The 14,175-nt window shown below is 41.3% G+C and overlaps 1 protein-coding gene across 6 annotated transcripts in view; it reads right to left on the bottom strand.

The window, feature by feature from the left end:
* The window catches only part of LGR5 (leucine rich repeat containing G protein-coupled receptor 5), a 121,189-nt gene that overhangs the window by 12,967 nt on the left and 94,047 nt on the right, over positions 1–14,175 (bottom strand). For 3 of the 6 annotated variants that reach the window (XM_024737170.1, XM_024737167.1, XM_024737166.1), the window contains 7 exons: positions 12,991–13,206; positions 11,156–11,227; positions 8,313–8,381; positions 6,860–6,931; positions 3,208–3,279; positions 2,991–3,059; positions 2,778–2,849 (listed from right to left, as the gene is read on the bottom strand). In XM_024737170.1, coding sequence (XP_024592938.1) covers positions 2,778–2,849; positions 2,991–3,059; positions 3,208–3,279; positions 6,860–6,931; positions 8,313–8,381; positions 11,156–11,227; positions 12,991–13,206 — 642 coding nt within the window. The remainder of the gene's footprint in view (positions 1–2,777; positions 2,850–2,990; positions 3,060–3,207; positions 3,280–6,859; positions 6,932–8,312; positions 8,382–11,155; positions 11,228–12,990; positions 13,207–14,175) is intronic. The other 3 variants (XM_024737168.1, XM_024737169.1, XM_024737171.1) reach the window with 3 other exon arrangements.

A 14,175-nucleotide genomic window follows, 5' to 3' on the forward strand; every position in this document is an offset into this window, starting at 1 on the left:
GTGTGTGTGTGTGTGTGTGTGTGTGTATATATATATATATATATATATAAAAATATAAACCTTGCCTCTTGTTTTAGAAGTTATCAGCTAATCAACTAACTCACTTTCATGCCTGATTCTAATTCTTAAAACCAGATCACCACTATGCAACTGAAAAATCCATATTGTTTTCTGAGAGGGTTTTAAATTACTTTATTTTTGAAATTGATCACTTTATCTTACATTTATTGAATAAATAGAACTTAAGTAGAAATACAGTTCAATTTACTACACATGAATCATTCAGATAAAGCTGTGTGCAAACACAGATTTGTAGTTTACACTAGAGATTTGAAAGACCAAACCAAACCAAACCAAACCAAACCAAAACAAAAATGCCCCACACCTATGCACAAATACAGCTGATTAACAATATGGTGTTTATTTTTGGAAAGTAGTGAATGTGATAAAATGGACACACATATTATCAAAGCTGATAATAATCTGGTTCACTCATTTCCACAGACAGCATGGGGAACAATCCTTCCTGTGTAGTTCTTAGTAGAGGGTACATGAAACCTTCTTCTACATAAAGACACAGTGTCACCACCTTCCTACCTATTACCTAATGATTTTCATGGCTAGCATTGATCAAGCACTTCTTATATATAGACACTGTGTTTACAGCTTGACCTGAATTATTTCATTTAATCTTTGTGGTCACCTTATGAAGGAAACATTTGTGTTGATTCCCATACAAAGCAAAGACTAAGATCACCAGCTAGTAAGTGGGGAAAGCCACACACAGTCAAGTCATTCCCATGGAGAAGAAGCAACTTGGAGGCAAAATCGCTCATGTACAGTGACATTGCCTCATGTAACAGCTACTCAGTGGATGACGCAGCCAAAGGAAGAGAGCTCTCAGACCTGTACTTCCAGAACAGAAAGCAGAGTGGAGTAAATGTCACGACCCCGGGTTCTACTATCAACTTTAATTCTACTTCGTTGATATGCTGGACGAAGCATTGATGTCTTTTTCAATTCTCTTCTTTAATGAGAACATACTTGCTTTGCTGATCTTGCAGGGTTGTTGTGAAGAGCAAATCAACGCTACAGGCTGACGTGCTTTGAAAATGGCCGGATACTGCCATTAATGCAGTTGCTGTCTTTCAGGCCTTTCTAGGTTTCCACTCCAGGAAAGAATAATGGTGTAAAGGAAGTGAGAAGACGATGAGAAGAGCTAACATGGTCGAGAAGTTTACAGTGCTCCAGGTGCTGGTATAAGTGTTTGACGTGTAGTAACTTATTGCGTCCTCGTGACGATCCCCTGAAGGAAGTGGCTACATCTCTTATTTTATAGGCTGGGAAATGGAGCCCCGGAAGGGATAAATAACTCGCTCAAGATACTGTGATAGCATAGAGGCCGGATTTGAACCAGAAAAACAGACCCCAGAGCTTTTGCTCTTAATCAGTTCGCCAGTCAGCCTCGGTGTATGCAGCTTTAGACCCGGGTGGTTTACCATTCGCTGTGTGACATACTGGAGACAGATGCGATTTAAATACTGGCTCCCTATTTATTAGTTACAGTATGTGAAATCCTGGTCATGTTACCGAGCCAGCTTCCTGAAGAAATGAGGATAATTATGCTTATTCTGGGTGTGGTGGGCAGAATTCAAAGACGGCTCCTGAGATTTCCACCACCTGGTGTCTATACTTGTTCTCCCAGTTATTCAATCAAACCATCTGCATTTGAATTCGAACTCTGCTCCTTTCTTGCAGTGTGATTTTGACAGATGTACTTTACTTCCCTAATTCTCTCTTTCCTCACCTGTATCTATACCTTCTAGGGAGATACGAGGTGAGGAAGAGGAGACTTGTTCTTAATCCCCTTCCTTTATACATGAACGACTCACTTTAAGGCTGTTATGTGGTTTATTGCGACTCCTATCACTGAGCAACTGCGGCCTGAAAGTGACGTAGTGGGCTGGGGAGAGGGGAAGGCAGAATCACTGAAGAATGTTCCCATTCTTCCACTTGACATTTGTAGAGCTGCTTGTAGTTCTGTTACTCCGGAAAGCTTGTGGTGGAATCACAGGCGTTCGACTGCCGCAGAAGTCTGCCATGTGAGGACAGAGCCATGCGAGAGACTAAGGGTGCTTTCACTACATCCCAGCAGTGCTTGAGAAGGTGCTCACAGGGCGTTGAGGGGGGAGGCTGAACATGGAAGGTCAGAACAAGGCTCTCCCAATTCCTATAAACTACTTTTTGTAAAATGTGGGAAGGGCAGAGGAAAAAAGCCCTAACTCAACAGAAATAACATATGCAAGCTGTTTAGCCATTAGATGAAACATTAGAACATGGCACCAGCAACTATACCGGAAGAATGTTTGGTTGCCTTTATCAAGGTCTGTGTGGGTCTGATAATTTCATTTTGGCATCCATATTGGGTTTTTGATCCATGATTTTCTTTTTTTTTTTTTTTCCTGCTCTGCAGAGGATTTGGGGCTGGGGGCAATGAAGTTATTTTGGCTTGTTCATATCCATTTTCTGAAGGGAAATGTGTGCTCGTTGAAACTCTAATGGGAGACTGTTTGGGACTTGGAAACAAGGGGTACGTCGTTGCCATTATTACCAGGGTCACATCTGAGAGCCACTTCCCTGGCCCCAAGCAGGCAAAGGAGGCCTGACCTCCTGAAAACCTGTGAGGAAAGAACTTTGTCCTCTTTTAAAGGATTATTGAAATAATGTTGGTCATTTCACCCCCGTTTACGCAACATTATTGCTTTACTGACACGCACAGCACTTGGAGATTCGGTAACTGATCGCAGACAGCCTGAGGAAGAGATGAGATCTGTGCTCCAGTTAAAGTCCTGTTGAAACACAAACCAGACATCATTCTTGTATTTAGGAATCACACAGTGACATATTTTGATTCACTGATGTTAAGACTGGTCAGGCTTGAAGGGTAGTGCAAGTTCTGGGCAAAGTCAAGAGCCTACCCAAGTACTTACAGACTCTCCAGGCTCGCGGTACCAGTTAGATCAGGAAATTCAGTTATTTGTGAGGCACCATTCAAAGTCCTAGAAGGAGGAGTACATGAGTATTACTGGGAGAAGATTCTAGGAAGGGGTCATTTTTATGGCCATTTCAAAGCACTTGAAATGTTCATTTGGTCTTCACAGCAACCTTGCAAAGGGAAAATGATCTGTAAGAGAAATAAACACTTACAGTATTCTTAGTTCAGGTAAATGTTGAAAAGCAGATCTCCCAACAACCTGGATAGGGTTGTCATAGAAATGTCTGAAAAAATCCAAAGACCAACGTCTTAGTATAAAACTTGAATGACAAATGAACACCTGTTCAGAATTTCAACAAATGCCTTCAATGTACTTGTGTAATTTTGATTACTTGGTTTCAGGTAAACCTCAAAAGCATTTTCATTCGTATTATGAGACTTTTGGTGAGAAATCCATACTACATAAAATTGAAAATCTCTGACAGCAAGGCAGATATGAATGTCAGCTCCTATGGAGAAAAGCAAGTGAACTGACTACCGTTATACTTAAAGCTCTTCCTCTGCCTCCAATATCTGTGGCCTATCCATTGAGTGGCAAAAGGTAGTTCAAGGTGCTGACAGTTATATCATTAGCTAAAGAAAGATGAAGTTCTATATAGTCACATGAGGGTCATATCCTCTGGTCAAATCTTATGACACACACACAAAGGATCCTTCAAATTATTTGAGAGGAAATTTGCTACTCTGGGTTTTTGTAGCATTAGATTTAAAAAAATCAATGATTGCTCTAAAAGGTAAGACATTATTAGAACTTCAAAAATATTTTGTTTTACAGATGTTTTCAATGTAAAGGTATTTGAACCGCCTGGTCAATGGAGTCCCACAAACAGTTCTTAGCTGAGACATCCTTCCAGTTCAATTAAATTCAACAAATATGTATTGGTGTCTCTTATGCTCAAAGCATGAGGGTAGGTACTGCTTGCAGTTAAAGACTGATTTATTAAGGAGGCTGTCATTAGCTATCTACTATGTGCCTGGCATTATGCTAGATGCTGGGGATGTAAATAAGAATGATAAGGTGTCCCTGCCCTAAAGAAGCTTGGAATCAGTTGGGATAAAACAAACAAATAAGGGGATATGACTCTCTGGTTGACAAAGCATTTTCACATCTAGAGCTCAATTAATCCACCTGCCAACTTTATAAGATCCATGGCATAGACACTTAGGTACTATTTCCCTCATTTCTGGAGGAAGAAGCTGAGGCTCAGTTACCTTGGTAAGCTCATTGTCTCCCAGAGCTTCAACTTTCTAATCTGTTAAACTAATGTAATAATACTTAGTAGTAGGGTTTGTGTACACATTAAAAGAGCTAATGCACATGTAACATCTGGCACAGGACCTGGGATATAGCTGTCACTCAACATGCCAAATCCCCGTCCGTACTCCCACCCTCTGACTTCTTCTTTTCCCTTCGATTAGACAACTGGTAAGAGAAAGGGCTAGAGCTGGACTATAGGTCTTTTTTGTTTGTTTTGTCTTGTACATCTTTTTATTATAAATCTTTTTCTAAAATATTTTTATTGAAATATAGTTGATTTACAATGTCGTGTTAGTTTCAGGTGTACAGCAAAGTGGTTCAGGCATATATATATACACATATATTCTTTTTTTACATTCTCTTCGGTTATAGGAGGACTATACATCTTACAATTTAAAAATGGAGTTGTCCTCAGAATATTACATTATCCCTTATCTACACTATATGCTTGTTTGTATGTAATTATGTTCATATACCTGTGCATGTAAGTACAATGGGCAGCTATGAATACACATGCTTATGTACGTAAGGCATAAGGATCACAAACACAAGGCGGAGCTATAGGGTTCTCAGGAGGGAGTTCTCTCATGAGGTCAAGAAAAACTTCATGAAAATGCCATTTGAAATGGACCCTGGAAAACAGAATTTCGACAAGCATAGTGAGGGGACGGAACCATAGGAGCAAAGGAAATAAAGGAGGGGATCTGTTCTATGAATGTAGCTTAGTTGGTCTGGGTTATGGCGTAAGGTAATTGAGGGATGGGTCAGGAGGGCTGGCTTGGGCCATGTGGAAAGCTGAGACTGTCAGGGAAAGGAGTTGGCGTTTAATGTAAACAGACAACACTGACTGTATGTTTCACAGCAAGAGAATGACAACATGGATGCTGTGCTTCCAGGGTGAGCACACTGCTAGTGGTAGAGGCAGGGGTGTGAGCCTTAGACTGGTAGAAATCTAGAGGTAATGGCTAGCATAGGGGCTGGTGGCAGAGGGGATGGAAAGAAGTTATGAATAGGATGGGGACTACAGAGGTAGAAATGAGGCCTGGGTAGCCAATGGACAAGGAAAGCAAAGAAATCTGGGTTGGGGGGAGTGTGGGCGGGGACGGTAGTGACAGAGATAGACATGGAGGCAGAAGCAAGGACAGAAGAGCTTCCGGGAGAAAACAGTCAAGGCCAGCAAAGAGTGGAGAGAAGTGCTAATAAGTATTGGGGGGCTGTTAGTCCTCTTCAAGGGGTATTAACATATCAAAAGGGTGATTAAGAAAACCAGTCCTGTGGCTTCAAGGAAAGAAGGGGCAAAGAAAGGCAATGCAATCTGCCAACTTCTCGGTATGTAAATACTCTCTAATGAGAACTAATGTTTACTGGCAACAAACTTTAACCCCCTTAGTTTGCCAACATACTGTCAGAACTTTTCAGAAATGATGAATGGTATTTTTTTTTCTCAGTCGTCAGGGCTAATTGGGATTCCAGCTCATTTGTGACAAATGCTACACGGCTCCAGAAAGCCTCTCTATCAAGTTGGCACAGGATGCGGAATATCTGCCAAGAAGTGCCCTAGGACTAGTGCCCTAGTCCTTTTCAGAAGTCGTCCTTACTCTCCTCCATATTTCAGACCCCCCACCCATGACCTTAGGCCAATACTATGTCCCAAACCTGCCAGTTGTCTTTTAAGAGCCAGCCTATTACTTACGTATTTTCACCTTCCTATATGTACCTACACAGGATCAATTTTCTGTTTGTGCTAAATATGAAACATAGAATTAATCCTACTTTGAAGCTGTAACTCTATCTTATGCCATTATGGCATACAGATCCTCATATACACCTTCCTAGAACATATGCACCTTTCCAGAATTGCATCCTAGTTTGTATAAATGTAACTCAGTGTTTGGACTCGAGAATGAATGGGTATCGAATGGCTACTTAGCGTAAAGCAGTAGTCTCCTCGTCTCCCCCTCCTTGCAGTAAAGGACCTCTATCATATATAATAATGTATGTATGTATGTATTTCTATTTCAGCTTTATTGAGGTATAATTGACATATAAAATTGTACATTTAAAGCTTACAGTGTGGTGATTGGATATACGTATACATGGTGAATGGATTCCCCCAACCTAGATAATTAACTATTTATCATATATTTATCTTTTTGGGGGTGAGAACATAATAATTTATGTTTCTACTATACTTGGGTTCAAGTTCTGAATGACTAGGTGACCCTGACATTGATGCTCTAAAAATCAGTTTTATTCCTTAGGAAATAGAGATAAGCAAAAAAGCATTTCATAAGATTATTGTGCAGTGACACGAGGCATTTGAAGATACCAAACACAAGGCAATGCACATTGTAGGTCCTAAGAAAAAGAATCTCTAAAATTGCTTCAGCATTTGGCTGAAACTTAGCAAAACATCTCCATGTACACTACAGTGACCGAGACAAAACTTGGGCAAATATAGAACATTTATTGTATTACGTTTAAAAGAAGTGCAATTCATGCTATATTGCAGGATAGAAAAATCGAAAAGAACTATGGCTACTTACATTGTAATAAGAGAAGGGTTGCCTACAAAGGCTTTCTCAGGTATCGACTTGATATTGTTGCTATGAAATCCTCTAGAAAGAGAGGAAAAGCTAATTTATAGAAAATAACCTGTGGGGTAAAATCATTTAATAGTCCCCTCACCAAACCCGTGGCAATAATCAGCAATTTTAGTAACTAGAGGATAAGGTTAAATTCCTCTATGCATTTTGAAATGCTTGTGCCCTCACGTACTCTCTAGGAGAAAAAGATATCACAAGCTGTCATCTGGAAAGAGGAATAAAGAATCTGAAAATAATAACTGTGCTTTATGGAAACTTATAACCTAATGCTATAAAAAGAAAATCCATCTGTTAATATCCAATAGAGCATCATGGTATAACAACTTGAGACCGAGGAAACCATCTTTGGAGAGAGGATTATGATCGCTCCTCTTTACGCCATTTAAAGCCAGGAGAAGAGAAAATTGACTTAAGCTGCAGTGAAGCAGAGATTTAAGTAATCTCCTTAAGAGGACAAAATTTCCTGAGCTGAAGAAAGGTGCCCCAGCCCAGTGAGTCTGTAATAACAAATTGATTCTCATCTGTCGGTGCTAATGTTGTCTGACTGGCAGAGGGGTAGAGTCAATGGTCTTTAGTCTATGTGGGCCTGTGGCTGAATGAGGTGAATGGCAGTCTTGGGGCTGCCTGACCCAGACAATGATGACTTCCCAGCTAAGCCCCGTGTGGGGTTTCCTGAGGCTGAACCACATAGAGGTTTTTTCTTATAAACAAGCCCTGCTGTCTACCTCCTTTAGCTGTGTGTCTTATGTCTCTCTGCCAAGAGAATAGACTCTGTGTTTATTTTCCTTTCCAAGTGTTAGAACATTACATAGGTTATTCACATTTTTAGGTACAAAGAAAAGTAATTATAATATATGAAAGACAATACATGCAACCTAATAGCTGAAAGTTCGCTGTACTGTAGTAAAATGGTGAGTTTCTTTAAGAATTAAATAAGATTTATGAAACATTAAAAAATATGAAATCATGTATATGAAGGCATCTAGCACTACACTAGGCACATATATTGTGTTCATCCAGTCCTATGCAACCTAGGAAAGTTTGTCTTTTCGAAATGCTCAGCAAATAACTGAATTCCGATAGAGTTCTCATCAAACCTATAACGTATATAAATGTTGGGAAAATGTGGCTTAGGAAAAGAGTATGGCTTAAAGAAATATGTATCCTTTTTCCTAATACATATATATATTAGAGAAATCCATTATAAATTTAAAAATGATTATCTGCCGTTTGTTGGTGATAGAAGCAAATTAAAATATATTTTGGATGTAGTTAATCATTATTTACATGACCTTTTAAATTTTTCTAGTAAGTCGTATTAGGTGCAATAGTCAAACATACTTTAATATAAATTCACAAAGAATAGTTCTCCCACTAAATTTGTCCTACTTACAGTTCTTTAAGGTTGGACAGTGTCCTGATTGCAGTGGGGAATTCATCAAGATTATTATAATTTAAATCTCTGAAAATAAGTAAATAATATGTTCAGTTTTTCACTTAAAAATTCATATATATTACATTTACAAGGAACGTTAACATGCTCTTCCCATGGACCAGTATCATTGATAACAATTCTCATTCCTTTTCTTCACGAAGAGAGATTGTGTAGGTTGGCTGACCACCATCATTCCGCAAGAATCTGCATTAAAATGGTCATTAGACTGGTCATGAGAAACTTCAAAGAGTCACGGCTCAATGGCACTGGGCATTAAAGGAAGGGAGGGGACATACAGCAGTGTGAATGTCCAAGCGGGAGGGACACTTGGCCAGGTGTTGGCGGCTGGCCGCTGTAGCTCTTCACCCGAACCCTGCTCACCAAGCTGCCAGCTAGTCTGTACCCTCCTCGGGGCTCTTGAACCACATCCACTTTCCGGTCCCCTCCTCCATTCTCTGACTTGGTCCCACTGCTTTTCAGATGTCCTAGAGGACATCTAGGAGAGTGGCTTTGTTCCTGACTCTGGTACAGTTCCTGTCTTTCTCCCAGCCTGAGGTCCAGGATGGTAGCCTGCTTTTGGAGAGGCTTATGTGGTACAGGGTACTACTCTCAGGAAGAACCTCAGGTCTAGAATTTCCACATGGTCACAAATAAAGATTCAGATCCGAAGGGTGACGTCTGTGAGGCAAAGCTCTCTATCATCCTTCCTGCATAGAGACGGAATGGCCAAACAATCTCAAATCATTCGTTTCTCTGTTATGACACAAATGGCTTTTCAGTTCCATTACTCACAAGCGCTTTATAGACTTAACTCCACCGTTTATCTACATCTCCATATGAAAAAGTAATTGCCTCCTTGTCTCTGGGAACGGCAGATTTCCCAGAGGACGCAGAAAAACCTTTTGGTCAGGCAATCAGATGTGGTTAGATCTTCCTCTGTGGGGAAGAATTCCTATGTAACTTTAAGAGAGAGATAATTTGACCAAGTTAAACATGAATCAAGATTCCTACTTGTCTGGCACAAACCATCCTTAAGCTATACAGCAGGCAGGAAACTTGTGTCTTTTGTGGACATAAATTTTCTTCCTGTTTGTAAATCTCTCCAGATGCTCTGTTTTGATTAAACGAGGATTGGGTCCTTATAAATTACTTAGATTTCTAGTGAGGGAAAGGAAGAGGTTGGGAATAACCAATCTACTGAGCCTCTGTAGCCCTGGGCAAGGCGAGGGAAGAGGGGACATTGAGACTCACATGAATTTGCCCTGAATGCATGTACTGCATGAATTTGCAATCCTGGGTCCTTACCTCAAGCGCCCCGTGGTGGGGTGGGGGGTGGGGGTGAGGAAGACTATTTATGGAAATACCTATCAAAGCCCATCTTGTTTTTATGTTCCTGTTGTGTTGAAAAGGACTGGAAGGTGCTATCCATTGCTAATATTCCCCAGCCCAGCCTTTGTGTAAATAAGGGAGATGTTCTAATTTTTCCAAGCCGCTGATGGGAACAGCTTGCCTGTGCCTTTAAGTCGACTTCAAAGTCCGGCCTGGACAAGTTCACCTTTGGCATCTCCTTATCAGGATGATTCCTCCTTTCTAAGAGGAAGCACAGAGTGACTTAAGCAACCCTGGAAGGACAGCTGTTAGGTCCTGCAGGAAATGAGTGGACCCAGATCTGGTTAGAAGCTAAACTGACCAGGTACAAAGTGCTAAGCTCTGTATGCAAATGAACAAGGGCTCCAAAGCCATACGAGATGTGGTCTTTGGTCACGTCCTTCTGCAGTCCTGGTCAGAGCCAGTGTTGTAGATTCAGCGGCGCTGTGTGGCTTATTACACTTGAGTGTTAAAAACACGGAGGTGAGGAGGGCGCAGCTGGAACCACTTCCTCTCCCAGCACACAAGGTGATCTCACTGCCTGTGAGCACCCTCATTAGGCCTCTTACTCAACAGGGCGATGAACAGCAGCCCCTGCCCTAGGAAACAGCTCAGCCCTGGGGAGGCCCGTAAGAACTGTTCTCGCTGTGGCTCTGGGTGGTCAGCTGGCTGGACTCTATGTATTTTTATTACAGACCAACGCAGAACTGAGGTTTTGACCCACTCTTTGGAAGTAGGGTATAGTGGTAAGCATGGATTTTGGAGCCAAACTAGGGAAGGAAGCAAATCCCAGTTATGCACTGACTGGCTATGTCGTGTTGATAAAGTAACTTAACCTTACTGGAGCCTAAAATGGTATGGTAGCACCTGCTCTTATGGGATGCTTGTAGGAGTGACTGAAACAATGTATGCTGAGTGCTCAGTACAATATTGGTTAGAGATACACTATAAAAATGTACTACTGTTACTACTTTGTAGACTTCCGGGTTGCTTCAGCAGGAAGCTTCACCATTTGCTAATGAGACGCCTGTTCCTTCTGGATTGGACAGAGTTTGGCATTTGCTACTCTGCATCCTCTCATTCGGGGGGTTGGACCAGACTCATGAAGAGTGAGCCTGAGTGACAATATGGAACTGATCCTTGACAGAACACATTCCTAAGCAAACAGTCACTGCTCAGTAGAGGACATCTCATTTAGCTTATGAGGATTCTAACTAATTTATCACTCTTGATAGATTAAAATAAAATCTGTTTTATTGTTCAGCTCTGTAGGGTGTGTGTGTGTGGGTAAGATGAAGCCACAGTAAATATCTGTTTAAAGCTCAGGCAATTAACCAAACCAAATAGCAAGTCTGACTTTAAGGCTATTTGGATTCCTTCAGAATAGTCATGAAAACACTGAAAAAAGGGAAACAAATAAAAGGTCAACTCACAGAGTCTCCAGGCTATGGAGCCCATCAAAGCATTTCTTTCCCAGGGAGTGGATTCTATTGTTATGGAGATGCCTGCAGGAGAACATTACTGACAGTCATGGAGGCACACTGCACATGGAAACTTAGGCAGGACATTTTGATTGCTGAAATCCAAAGAAACTTATGCTAAAGAATGCACTGATTATATATAAGAAATGCTTTGTTTAACGTTTTTGTTTGTTTGTTTTAAAGGCTATCTGCCCCGTTCACTCTTACCACAGATGATTCCATACCCCAGAATTGAATAGGCAGTCACAGTTTTACCTTTTGGGTTTGAGATAGCATGGAGTGTATAATAATCACGGAGTGAGCAACGAGACTGATAAAAGTAAATTCAGGTTGTTCAGTGTGGCTTTGGGATGTAGGATACTAAATAGAGATTCTGACCAACACTGACAAATGGAGGATGGAAGGAAGGTCCTAGGTGTACTAAGCACATTTTCTATTAAAGCTGATGGCTTATCATGGCTACATTCCCGGGGTGGGGCTACAGGTTAAGAGGAAACAACAATCTCAGCCACAGAGAATGGCGATCAGATGTTTTGGCTGCCCAAGGAGAGGAGTTATCTTGACATAGTATAAATGGCTCTAATTATCATCTTTGGCTCAATGGTTAAATTGGTTAGAGAACAGCCGTGTGCATAACTGAAAACCGGACCAAGTCCCAAAGGGGTTTTTGGAAAATGGGCTTAAGGACAGGGGGAAAAAGAATAGCTGGATCTCTGTAAATCCATTCCCTCTAGTGGAGGGAAAAATTAAAGAACGTACCCAGCTTCTGGTGGGATAGAAGCATCACCTTTGTATGTGAAATTCAGTATAGAAATTTGTTACTATCACCCCACTTGTCCTATCCTTTCAGACTAAGGTTTTCATTCTAATAAATCTATGTTGGTTTCATGTGACATCTTTGTGACATTTATTGAGGATTTTTTACATGCAACACATGAGGAAGGAGGGGTGAGGCGAGCCTAAAGAGATGGATGAGATGCTGGCCAGCCGTCAAAGGAGTATATACTGTAGTGCAAGAGACTGACGTGTCATCAGGAAAAGTGGAGTGATTGAAGACAGCGATGGGCTGGTGGGGGGCATGGAGCAAAGCCAGAAATAGTGCAGAAGATGCCTTCCCCGAAGTCTCCATGCAAACTGCTCTTAGAGGCTGTCAAGCAGCTACTGTTGTCCTGTATCAGGATTGACTGACATAGTTATACACGTGGGACATCCTTCTACACTCTTGAACTGATTAGTTTTCAAACTATTACTTGAGAATCTTTTTGATTTACTTGAAATAGTGAAATCTGGACCTCAAAGGAAAAAAGCCATACAAATGCATAGCTCGCTGTCAAGGGTTCATTCCTTGCTTCTGTTCCCTTGAAAGGGGGTCAAGAAGTTCTTATTAAATAATAAGAAGGGCATATTTCAATTTGACCTGCATTATAAATTATTATCAGAAATAAGGGATTTTTTTTTATTAACTTCGGTCGCAGGACTAACCATATAGTGTGGTGATTACCTGTACAATACACAATGGCTTCCCTAAGACAGAGGTCATATTTTGTTATCTTTGAATGCCTAGCAGTGCTTGGCCCTTGGCAGGTGCTCGATAAACGCTGTTTAATTCTTTTACACACTTAGAACATTTGTGAGTCATTTTGGGGGGTTTTCCCTCCCTTAAAATGTCCCTATTCAAAGTCTGAAGGGCTATCTGTTTAAGGTCAAGGTCTTACAGTGAATTACAAGGTGTTACAGTGAATTTAGAAACTGTTAAAAGAGAGAGGAAAAAAATCAATAAAACTTACAGAACCACCAAGCTGGAGAGGTTTCTAAAGGCGTAGTCTGGTATGTGGTGTATTTTGTTCAGGGCCAAGGTCATGGCCTGCAGCGCTGATAAACTTCTGAAAGCCTGGACAGGGATTTCTGTCAGAGCGTTGTCATCCAGCCACAGGTGCCTCAGAGAATACAGGCCACTGAAACAGCTGGGGGGCACGGAGCTGATGTGGTTGGCATCCAGACGCCTGGGGAAGAGAGCAAAGCAAGAGGAGAAGAAGAGAGCGAAGCCCAGGCACAAGATGCGCCTTTGCAGGAAAACCTCAATCTGCTGATTAATAGGAGAGAAACAGGGCTCGGGGTCCTCAGGACCCCCTGACACCCGGAGCATTCTGCTCTCCTGGTAGCCTCTTCTCACTCATGAGTAGAACCACTGCTGTAAAATTCCACAGTGCCGTGATTCTCTTCCAGCCTTGTGGATAACATGCTTTCCGGCAGGGAAGTGGCCTCCCCTGGGGTATTAACGTTTCGGCGTGATCTTTTAGCTTCCCTTTCTGACACCAGGAGAAAGACACCTTCTTTCCTCCTTCCCACCCCAAGACAAACAAATGCTGTTACTTTCCTGGACTGTTTTGAACATACAAAACATACTTATTGACTAGCTCTGGGAAAAGATTATTTCAGTATTTGAAAGGGACCAAATAATTTTTACAAGGCTGTCAGAGGCATGCCTCAGGGAGAAGGGAGGTGCCCCCCTCCCCTTTTCTTACTATTGTGCTGAAAAGCCTAAACCTGCAGGCTTTCTTGCTCATCCGAACCAAAGACATTGAGCAGATGTTTGTTTTTCTTGACATTTTAAATGAACAATAAAATTAACAGCTTTCCCAGTTTTTGCTTGCTTTTTCTACACACTGCTTTTTTTTTAAAAAATGGGGAAATACATCTAAAAATAGGTCTAGTTAATAAGCTGTTGCAGCTTCAGAGCCAGCAGAGGGAGTGCAATACATTTATTTCACCCTAATCCAACATAAACAATGGCTGTAATGACAATGCCTTAACTTTTCATATTGAAGTGACCAGGCAGACACAAATTCAAATTTCCTGTAAGGTGCATGAACAACAGAACCATCAACACTCAGCTATGCATCCAACAGCCCTCATTCATTTGTTCCAGTCTGTTCTCAAGGCTCACACATTGGTTTGCATTTTCAAAGCTA

Source organism: Neophocaena asiaeorientalis, unplaced genomic scaffold (assembly GCF_003031525.2).
Source record: "Neophocaena asiaeorientalis asiaeorientalis breed wild unplaced genomic scaffold, Neophocaena_asiaeorientalis_V1.1 scaffold134, whole genome shotgun sequence".
NCBI classification, from domain to species: Eukaryota; Metazoa; Chordata; class Mammalia; order Artiodactyla; family Phocoenidae; genus Neophocaena; species Neophocaena asiaeorientalis.